The sequence below is a fragment of the Pempheris klunzingeri genome, chromosome 1 (genome assembly GCF_042242105.1).
Source record: "Pempheris klunzingeri isolate RE-2024b chromosome 1, fPemKlu1.hap1, whole genome shotgun sequence".
NCBI classification, from domain to species: domain Eukaryota; kingdom Metazoa; phylum Chordata; class Actinopteri; order Acropomatiformes; family Pempheridae; genus Pempheris; species Pempheris klunzingeri.
In genome coordinates this window covers 9,236,967-9,248,895 of record NC_092012.1, presented here as the reverse complement: position 1 = coordinate 9,248,895, position 11,929 = coordinate 9,236,967, and the positions used below count along the sequence as shown (strand labels likewise).

General features: G+C 39.1%; 1 protein-coding gene across 1 annotated transcript; it reads right to left on the bottom strand.

Annotated features, from left to right (window-relative positions):
* Positions 1-65: 65 nt before the first annotated feature.
* ace2 (angiotensin I converting enzyme 2) lies at positions 66-11,439 on the bottom strand. Its single transcript, XM_070834101.1, has 18 exons — positions 11,150-11,439; positions 10,884-11,042; positions 10,576-10,669; positions 9,305-9,448; positions 9,023-9,138; positions 8,804-8,909; positions 7,611-7,708; positions 7,304-7,476; positions 5,735-5,961; positions 4,883-5,027; positions 4,605-4,703; positions 3,890-4,012; positions 3,521-3,699; positions 2,219-2,277; positions 1,999-2,096; positions 1,765-1,881; positions 721-915; positions 66-627 (listed from the first exon to the last, which is right to left on the bottom strand). Exons 1-18 carry the CDS (start codon positions 11,336-11,338, stop codon positions 525-527), a joined length of 2,424 nt encoding a protein of 807 aa, XP_070690202.1. The 5' UTR covers positions 11,339-11,439; the 3' UTR covers positions 66-524.
* Positions 11,440-11,929: the final 490 nt, after the last annotated feature.

Genomic DNA, 11,929 nt, shown 5'->3' with positions numbered 1-11,929 from the left:
CTTAAGTGCACCTGACTTCTCAGACACCATTAAGTCATGATAATGGTTAATGGACACACATATTAATTAATTAATTTGTCCAAAAACATCAGTTGATATAATTTAAGTATACACAAAGGACAAGATGAATTTCCATCATTATTCCAAAAAAACATATACTTAAATACACTTAATTACAACTTAATGGAGTCTCAAAATAGCCAAGTGAACTTGTTGAGTATGTTAAGTTGTACTACGTATATACTGTTAAAACATTAGTTAAAATAGCAGCACACTTTGAATACATTCACAAGAAAGTACATTTAGTATACTACAGCTAAGTGTGCTTCTCACAAAGGTGTTCACTAAACAATGACTATCTGTGAGGGTCAAAATCCTTGACAACAAACTTTCACACATTTACACGTTTACAGTTATGTTTGATAGGAGGCCTTACAACACTGGTGAAAGAAGGAAAGGCCGTACAAGAGCAAGTCTGATGTAGATAAGCACCGAGGACACCTTCCCTCTACTCTTCAGTGAGCTCAGAATCCAGTTTGTTCATCGTCACTGTCCTCGAAGGCTTTGTTAATTTGTTCATCGGTGTTTGATTCGTAGGGATTCTCCACACCTGCGTTGGCAGATTTCCTACAAACACAAAAAAAGGAACATAACATGTCTCACATGCGTGCAAATATCTGGTTTAACATAGCAAGAGATGGGTCTCAGTCTCAAACTCACTTTTTGCGCTCAATGACACCAGAGATGACAAGGTAGGCGCCCGCTATCACCACAACTCCCATGACCACCCCAAATACCACCAGCCACACCTCCACCGGCTGCTTCACGGGAGGGGCCAGTGTGGGTAGGATACCGACAAACTCCAGGGTCCAGTCATCCAGCTGGAAGGCATCGTTGATTCGGCCTCGACATAACCTGGGATCAATATCCAAATGGGTTTATTATTACTGACATCTATTAAATGTCTCCAGGGAAATGTCACACAGAGTTGATTAGATACATTAGAGCAGGAAGCAATTTAACTGTAATCATTGTGTTAGAGGTTAAAAAATGCTAGACTATGAGCCTGCAGCTCAGCTCTGTGAGGTTGTGCCATAAACACTGCAGTGCTTTGAGGTAAACGCTAGAATTGGCATATTAATGTGCTCACAATGACATCCTGATGTGTAGCAGGTAAAATATTTACCATGTTCACTATGCTAGTTTATCATGTTGACATGCTAACTCTTGTTAATTACCACTGAAGTATAGCTGAGGCTGATGGGAATGTTTGCAGGAATTGGCCATTAGCCAAGATGCTGTTTAAACTAAAAAAATTCCCCTGATGATGATGGTGTTAACAAAGTTAACAAATAAATGATTGCAGTTCAGCCTGAGGAGGACATGAACCAAAATAGTTGTCATGGTGATTCATTGTCTGGGACCTGTGTCAATCCATCTAGTAGCTGTTGAAGCAGCTGATTGAAAAGAAAAGTCAGAGCATCACCAAAGGTAACAGGATTTATCCTCCATGAATGTCTGAACAAAATGTCACGGCAATCCATCCCGTAGTTGTTGAGATATTTAAGTGTGGACCAAAGTGGTGGCCCGACCGACCAACATTGCGTTCCCTAGTGCTAATTTAATTAAAAATAAATGTAATTAGCTCAGCTAGTACAGTTGTTTAGGGGGTCTGTGAAACGTTAAGAGTAAAACAAAACAAGTATATTGCACACGTTGTTTTGGAATATTCTGTATGTATCAAAATTGAAGCGAGTGCCTCACCGTATGGCAGCCTCCACAACCGCCTTTGGAATATATATGGAGGGACTCGCTGGGCTGGTGACAACAACGTAGAAGGAGACTCTGGAGGTCTCCTCATACGTGAGGACATTCTCTGATCTGCAGGTGCAAAACGAGAAAAGCAACGCTCTCAAATAAACGTGGTAACAATAGATTGTTGGAGGAAAACAAAGCATACAGTATTTCTATATTTCTGGTTTAGCAGTTGATACTGACGTGAAGGAAATGTTCTGGTTCTTTTGGCTGTAGTATTGCCTCAGGGCATACGCAATGTTGGCCTTGAACAGGAACATCTCGTTGCTGTTCCAGGAATACTGAAACACATTTTAGTTCATACTTAACACCATAATATCAAATATCAGAATTCATCTCTAATGTAGTCAGATATTGTAACCTTTATACAGTTATAACACTGATAATCAATAATAATACTCACAGCGTGATTGCCCATGGCAGCTTTCAAACTTACTCTCACTTTTATGCCATACTTGGAATCTGTAAACAAATCAAATCATTAATTCAGTGATATAAGTTGGACATTTTTCCTTTCCTATTCTCCATATTTCATCCAATCCTCACCAAACGTGGTACTTCACATATTTTATTTTTACACAACTCACTCATTTGTTTTCAGAAATCCTCAAATGTTATGTCTATAATTTTCTAACAGAATGTTATTGATGTGGCCAAATACACACGGACTGCCAGAACTCTGATTGCAACATATTTATGGTAACCTGTACAGCAGCTACAGCTTGCAGCAATCACAGACCTTCAAGCAAGCAATCAACCATCTTCAGGAAATGTGCATTCTAGTAAATTATTGTGGCTTGATCATGAAAACACCAGTGACTAATGTCTGTGCTTTTTGTACTTCCCTGTAAATGTCCTCAGGGATTTTTTAAAACTTCAGTGCCTTTTCGTTAAGCACCACAGCAAAAGTTTCAACAGACGTAACATCAGGGTATTTTTTTTTTTTACTCACAGTTATTACGTAATGGTGAGACAGTTGTTTGTCAAGTCTAGATGAGTAAATTGTGTGTACTGTGGATAAACACGATGTGGCTCTGAAATCTCAACTCTAAAACTGTAATTTACACTTTATATCTCTATTGTTTAATGCATACAAAGACCAAGTGATGACAACACTTCAGGATATTACTGGTATGGGATAATGAACAATGAGCAAAATGAACCCCCACAGGGTGATGCAGGACGTTATCCTGCTTATTAAACAGCTTCCTACTAAAGAAATCAACAGTTTGAGACAAGATACGGACTTAAAAATTGTCTTCTTCATAGAAAAATGATTTCATGGCTTTTGTTATCAGAACGGCATCCATAGCAAGAGTCTGTCATAGAGAAATAACAGGCCGTAGAATGCTGTGATTGACCAATCAGAATCAAGTATTCAACAACACAGTATAATAAATATAGATATATAGTCCCCCCATGTTTATTCTATCATTTAATTTTTTTGTACAGATTTCACAAACAAGATATATTGTGTTTTTTTAATGAGCTTAGAGGTGATATATTGAGCCAGGCTAGCTGTTTCCCCCGTTTGTGCTAAGCTAAACTAACCAGCTGTAGCAGCTTTCATCACATTTATCTTCTCTTTTAACTCTCAGCGTCAAAAAGCAAATACGCTTGTTACTTCAAATGTCAAACTATTCCTTTAAGAACTTTGATTGTTATTTTAGCAGTAATCCTCAATCAGAGCAATTGTTGTACTCACATGGATCTACTTCTGTCTCCCAGCCTACGGTCCTGTTGTTTTTCTGATTCTCCTCCTTCAGCCAGACATGAAGTTTTTGGAAATAGTCCAACAGTGGTTGAGCGTCCATCCGAATATCACCAGATATTGTACGCAAAGCCCTGGTCCAGGACTGGGACCTTCCCAGCTCTAACATATTCCTAACAGAAAGCATTGACGATGATGGATGAGAAATTACTGCTGCATTTATACATGTGAACCACACTACTGTCATTTTCAATGCTACAGAAAAGATGCTACAAAATGCTCTCTTTTGATTTTAAATGGTTAGATTGAAGGAATAACTACAATAACTTCATCTGATTCCGTCACAGGACCCGTCTCCCATACCTCAACTTAGTTCCTGCCTCGGTAGAATTAGTGATGTCACATGTAGACAGGGCACCAGTATGGTTAGCTGCATCGCAGAGCGCTTTATGGAACTGAAACTGGTAGATGGTTCTTGTGAAGTACCTGTATTCACAAACAACACAAGTGATGTCAGATGAGATTAGGAGAAATAGTTTTCAGTCTGGATTGCATTTAAAGTGGCTTTCACACTGCCGCACAGAAACTCTCCACCTCCTGTCATTTCAATGAGGGGATGGTGGCAGAGGGCATAAAGTGATTGTCGGCCATGTGATTGCACACAGATTTTGCTCTGCTGCCTGGTAGCCACATGGCTTTGGCCAATAAAAATTTATGAGGCGAGCACTGAGGGTCAAAGAGGAGTGATGGAGGAGTTGATAATACATTCAAGCAAGAAAAATTTAATCTAGATCAACATAAAGTACATACAGGAGCTCACCCACCAGAAAATGGCAAAAAACTTTAAAAATGCTTGATTGTGAAATGTTGAGTATTGAGGAAACGGCTCTGCATCAAAAATCCATTTTTTGTTCCTCGACTTTCCATCAGTTTATACTGAAATACGTTAACAGGCTTTTGAAATATCCTGCCAACTCAAACACAAACACAACCCTCTTGGCAAAGCTGATCCAGGTTCAAAGAAGCAGGAGTTATGCTTTCATTTTCCCAAAATGCAGCTTTACAGCAGGAGTGTTACCTTATGAAAGAATAATCTCCAGATACATGGAACAGAGCAGGCGGGTCGCAGTAGGTCTCATCTCTTGGCACGGGCTCCACCACCCCTACCAGCTCCCTCCTGTTATGACAGGATAGAGAGTCAGGCCTGATGCAGCCACACATCTGCAGCGAAGCAGCTGTTGAGGTTACACAACACGAGAAGCCGCAGTACTTGTCTGCAACACGTCCACTTTTGATGTCATGACCATTCACATTAACTGGATTATTTACAGATGCTTCATCTAACTCTCTGCTTACTTCATCTCCCACCACTGCTTCATCCACTCATCCTTGGTGATGTCCCCTGCAAACACCTGCCACCTCCATTTCTCCAGCATGTAGGTGAACGGCAATGTGGACACGATAGTGAGCGCCTGTTTCAGCAGGAAGTTGATTTCCGTTTCTGCAAGGCAAAAAAACAGTTAATGATAAAGAAAACTTCCAACCAACCTATTAGAAATTATGCTCAGACCTCTTGTCTAGAAAGGGCACTGAAGCATCATTTTTACAGTGGAAAGTTAATTCTTTTTTGGGACATTTCAATGAGTTTACAGCAGTTTACAGAAGTGTTTAGCATTCTGAATTTGATATGACACCTATGTCAGACACTGTAAGTAAATGACAGGTTGTATAACAGTTAGCAGAGAGCCCCAGGTCATGTTATGCTTTATGCGTTAAAGGACAACTAAGCACAAAAACTTTTGGAATTAGTCCAATAGTAGACAATACCTGATCAAAGTATATCCACTAAAAGTGCTTGTTTTGGCCACTGTTTGTTTGACCAGAAATAGCTGTTACAGCGCTTGGTTCAAAGCCACCAGACTCCTTTGACAGAAACTGTAATATTTATGTGGCACACAACGACACAAACCAACTGACGGATACAGCATTAGACCAGCCACTCCCACGTTCTGTGAGGTAAAATTACTGTTTTTGTCAATGGAGTCCAGTGGGCTTGAAAAACTTCTCTCTCACTCATAGTTCATAAACATGATTCATGACAGTCATTTCATCCATTGTTAATTTAAACTATAATAGCAGCTATAATGTTCTGCTGAATCCATATTTCTTTGTTTTATTAACTGTCATTGTTATCTACATCAACAGTACCATTATCATAAATGAAGTCAACAGGCAGGAGGTCTAGGCTCTGCAGGTGTTTCGGCGTTGCGGCAGAGAGGGACATGATCTCTCCGACGGCCTCGTGGAAGCCCTCGTTGGCGCCGTCCCTCAGGAGGTAGGACAGCTCACGGTAAGCCATCTGGTACTGGTTGTGACCCATCTCATGGTGCACTGTGAGGAAGTCGTCCATGGTGACCTCGGTGCACATTTTGATCCTGAAGAAAGTGTTGGTGTCAGCATGTGTGACACAGACACGGCACGAGGCCATATTAGTTATACTGTACCAATAAAACAGTCAGCGCAATAACATGTTTCTGATAAGTCAGATGTAACAAACACTGAAGGCCACAGTCAATAAAATAAATGATTATAAAAGATAGAGGAGGAGGTTTCAGTCGTTTTAATCCAAACGGACACTGGAGGAGCAATAGAGTTATATTTTGCATGAGGACAAATGCTGCTGCTGGACACACTCAAACGTCCAACACAGTTAATGCTGAGGCAGCTATATGGATTAATATTTGACAACATAAAGACTTTTGGTTATCTTTATCAGCGGGAAAGAATGACTCAGAGATTAATTAACATCATGGTTCCAGAAAGTTCATATTTATGGCTCTCGTGTACTACAAATAGATTACTGATTTTTCAAAACAGCACAAGAAAACCCACATAAATCATCGCTTCTGGAAATAATTTTTTTTTTTTTTTTGGAGAATTTCTCATTCCATTTTAGAGTCCAAAATTTCAACATCTGAGACTTGTAGCAACATTTAGCTCTGTTTCTGAGACTTGTTCCAAACTGGCAGCATACACTACTCACAAGAAGTTAGAGATATTCGGCTTTCGGGTGAAATTTCAGGATGAACCTAAAATGCATTCTAACCTTTCCAGGTGAACTTAATGTGACCTTCTCTAAACCTTTGAATGCACATGTCCAACTGTTCAGTGTTTCAGTACTTTTTGCACAAGTTGCTGTTCTCTAACAAGAAGCTTAACAGCAACATTCACAACAGGTTTGATCCATGAATCCACCAATACATTTCCTGCTTCAGTTAGAATTGGTATTTAAACAGTCCTCCTCATCCTGCTGTTCACATTCTGACATCATGAGACCAAGACGACACCTAACAGTTGATCAGCAGCACCTCGCCATTGCGAGGCTTCAAACAGGAAGTCCTCAGACGGAGGTGTTCACTGAGCTTAGAGGGTCACAGAGTGTCATCAGGAGGTTGTAACAGCGATACAGAGTGACTGGAAGAGTCACAGAAAGGAGAGGAGTGGACGTCCTTTGGCCACATCCCAATTTATTGAGACACCGAAAATTTTTTGTTGTGGTATACCTACCACTGTTGTTAGCTTTTCTTTCAATAAATTGTTTAAAATGAAGAAACTACCATTGCATGCTGATACTTAAATGCCCTACTTTCATGATATAATATCACTGTCGCATTAACTTTTTCCATTTTCCATAAATTTCACCTGAAAGTCGAATATCCCTAACTTTTTGTGAGTAGTGTATGTATGTGTGTGAGAATGTCTGTGGATTTATCCTACCTAAAGTCCTCTCTGTTCCCCATGTCCCAGGCTGTGGGGTGACAGACCACCTTGCGTCCATCATCAGGCTTCACCCGCATGGAGTCATTCCAGAAGCCTGGAAACATCTCGTACAGGCCAATACTCATGAAGAACTGCTCTGCTTCTTTGAAAAACCTAAGCTCAGTCCAACCCTGAAATTCAAGTTGACATTTGTTTTCAGTGCCAATATGGAAAAATGGGTTTTAAATATCTCTTTTTCGTTTCATTGATATTAATATGATAATATTGACATACAAACAGAATAACAGAATCAACTGCATTGTACCTTCTCCACCATAGTTTTGCTGACATCAATATCTGGTCTGTCAGGATAGGGGATTGACAGAGGGTACAGGTTGGTCCAGAATCGTCCCCACATGTCACCTTAACAATCAACAGGAACGATAATTATTCTTCACTTTAAGTCCTCTAAGTACTCTGAGATGTTTTTCCTACAGTAGACCTCAGTCACATGTATGTAGTTTCTTTCTTTTTCCAATGTAACAATATTGATCTGTATTGTTGCCTTTAAACAACCAAAAAACTCACTAAATAGCATTTAAAGATGAGCATTATGTCTTTATTAGATCTAACAAGTGCACAAGACTTTTAATGCTTCAAAATACATATGTAAAGCTCAGTTCACAAGATGACTGGAATTAAAACTGTCATGAACGTTCAGATCTTACAAGTCTACCTGTTCTGAAAGTGCACTCTTTAAACTGAGACATTAACATATATGTGTTTTATCTGCAGTACTGTGATGTACTTTTATGCACTGATTATTTTGTAAAGCAATTCATGATGATATCATACCAGTGCGAATTGCTGTCACATGTTGGACTTGCTCTACTGCACAATGGACTGTTTTTGTACAATTTTGCCATTTTGACACTACCTATTGTTACCTAACAACACACAGGCGATTTAACGTGAACAGACAAGGCACAACCTACTTAAATTGAAACAAGCATTACATCAGAGGATAGGACGGGGGTTGATATGGTGCAAAGATTCACGTTTAGACATGGTGTGTGTGGCACTAAGGCCTCACTCCACCTGATGAAGTGATTTTACAAATAAAGAAAGGACATACCTAGTATGTTCATCAACAATGACTCTAATAAAGAAAGTATTCCCATTAAATAAATAATACTATTTTTATATTTAGCAAAGAAATTTTTGTTCCCCTTCTCCGCTTGTGTCCTCCATTTCTAACTTCCTCTTTTACAGTTGAGTTATTTTTATTCTTTGGATGATAATTAAAGAGGACGGCAAGTTTGTCTATACATGACAATAAAGCTCTGAATCTTTCATTATGATAAATCTCATGATGCTGTTGACTATGTCATGTTTGCTTTGCGACTATAAGGACTTTCTGCCCCAAACTCATACTTATAATATCAGTCAGGTTAATATTTGCAAGGGGATGCTTCTGACGGGACTAATTGACACTCGTGGATGAAATCCTCAACATACCCAGCAGGTGGGCTGGCAGAGGTCCTTCTGGATCAATGCCTTCTTTGTAGACCTTCATGAGTCTGGCTCTCACGTAGGCATGCAGCTCTTTATATAAGGGCAGGATCTGTGAAAAAAATGACCGAGGTTAATTACTTCACACAATCAGTAACAAACTGTACATTCTTACTCTCGTTAATGTAGATTCTCTGAAACATGAAACAATCAAAAGACCTGTACCTGGTTGTATATAGAATCGACGTCTTTCATCAGCTGATCTCCGGTGTACTTGAGCTGAGGGTCCTCTTCAATGGTCTCATAGTTATATCTCCAATAAGCTCCATAGTCTTGAAAACCTTTAAGCGTACATAAATCAGAGAGGTTTAGGGGTAAACTATCAGTTCCTTGATACACTTATGGTCAAAGTATGTCCATTATATTAATTGGATGTGTTAAGCTCCTCGTAATAATACGCTAAAGCATCACTACATCACGCAGCATCTTTTCTTTGAGATGCATCACCGTTTAGTTTGGAGGCTTCATTCTTCAGATCCACGTAGTCTTCGTACAGAGGCCTCATCCTCTTCCCCACCTCTCTCCTCCAGCCCTCCCACACGTGCAGACGCTCGGAGTAGTTTCGGCTGTTGGCCATTACGTGCTCCAGGCCTGCAAACAGAGGAACGCTTCTCAGATAAATGTTGGTCTTTTAATCAAATCAGTAAAAACAAAAAACAAAAAAACTGCAAGGAGGAAGTTTGTACTAAAACAACATTATAGCAGTGGTGGGATGTAAGTGAGTACATTTGCTCAACTCTACTGCACTTGTACTCTAATTTTAATAAGTAGTAATGACAGTTCTTCTTACTTCTTTAGTCCACTACAGTGATCACACAGTTATAGTTACCAGTTCCTTTGACAACATTAAAATGCTGCTTACATATACACATTAGTATTAATATTTCAATTATATACATGATCAATATGATAATTTGATCTGAGTCATGTTGCATAATTAGTACTTTTACGTTTGATACTTAAAGTACATTGTTCTACAAAGCATGTAAGTGTGAGGAGTTTTACTTGTGATATTGCTACTTTTACTGAAGTAAAGGGTCTCAGTACTTCTTCTACCACTGTCTGATAGTGTGTACAAGCACCCAACACTGATTTTAAAAAAATCCTAAAAAAAGTAGCATAAAATGTATCAAAGTATTAAAATTAAAAGTACTTGTTCTGCAGCAAAATGCCCTATGTTTGATATATACTTTATATGAAATAATTAGTTTGTTAATTCTAATGCATAAATCTATAAACAGGATTTTACTGCTGTAGCTGGTCGAGGTGGAACTGACTACTTAACTACTTTACATACATTCGGGTAGTTTAGTCCACTGGTTTCCAACCAGGACAGGTGATGAGATGATTAACAGGGCAGGCCAGAATAAAAGCTGTAATTTCTATAATCGTAACTCTTTGACCTTGTGAGTGAATAGTGAATAGTAGAATATTTCACTTTAAAATGTGGTGGAGTAGTTTTATCAAGTAGCATCAAATCTAAAGACCTCAAAATTGTTGAGTATAACCACCGGAAACATGCAGGTACTTCATTTTCTTTGTGTCAAAGTTCAAACATTATACAAGTTTTCACAACTTAAGTCCCATACTGGATTACTGTATCTTGGTAAATCCTCTGTTCAAAAACGTACTGTTAATTATAAACTACTTTATCTGACTCTGGCTGACAGTAGCAGGCAAGCGCGTCGACATGACTGCTCGTTACAAACAGAGTTTACCTGGCTCCAAAGTCTGGCAGTTAAAGGAGTCGTCAATGAGACACACTGTCGCTGTGCTGTAGATTGTGTTCATCTCACTCATGACCTTACTCAGCTACAAGTGGATTTAAAAGAAAACACAAGGATAAAGCATTATGGTTAGCGTGTGAACTCAAACCCACTGCAGCTGCAAAGCAATTAGGAAGTAGTCCAGAAGATGAAACGTGTGCCGTTGCAGCTTTTACAAAGATAGAAATAATATATTTTAAGACATATCCGAACACATATCTATAACAGAATGAAATCTAACAATTGAGCAAGTGTCTTACATGTGCAGCGTCATCCGGCTTAAGGGCACCAGAGCCTTTGTCTTGTAGGGAGATGAGCTGTAATTTAATTTCTGGATCCTTTATCTGGTCAACGGGGAATCTCTGGGACTCATCTGACATTTTGGTGTAGAAAGTGCTCCAATTTTTCCCCGCTTCTAACTGGGTAGAATGAAAACAGGTCACATTATATTAACCAGTAACTAACACCACAAGCGTTTTTGTGTCATTTAACTCGTGTGCACTGATCATGAATTTTAAATGTTTACCAGATTGTCTGAGTTCTCCTTTGTGATGTTTGTGTTGTAGGCCCATGATGCCAGCGAGTACTGGTAGATCTCTTTAGTTGCCTCCTCGTCGAAAACCTGCAGGAACTCCACAGCCTGGTTCTCCAAATCTGACTGAGCAGAGACAGCGCAGATCACAGCCAGCAGTGCTACAAGAATCCTAGCAGACATCTTGGGCTACTTCAGCTCCATCCACACACTCAAATAAACTCTGGCAAGGAAGGGCACCGTACTCTGTTATACAGTTTCAATAACCTTCTGTGCTGCCTTGGCCTTTGGACAGCTAAGCCATAACTGAGGGTGTATCTGAGTTTTCATTTACAGATTGGATGTTTCACACAGAAAGGTGGGGGTCAAGTCACACTTTGATATATTAGCCTATTAGAGGAAAAATACACATAATTTCTCTTGAGATGTGTGTAGTTGTATTTGTGTGTAGTCTCTGTTTTGTCTATCAGCCTGTCAAACACACAAATCAAAATCTTTTGGTATAAAATTAAATGCCTGCCGTTATGAGCAAGGCAATGAGATGGCCAATATATAAATTATAATAGATACAATGTGTCGGCACAAGTGAATGAAGAGAAAATTATACATGACAGCAATCTGATGAACATCCTGCACTTTAAAGAGCATAAAAACTACCAAAAAAAGAGAGACAAGCATGGAAGAAACTGTTTCCATTGACTGTTCTTTCAAACTATAAAATATATTGTCTTAAATCTCTTTAAACTATTTTTTATTTTTATTTTTTTCTCAGCT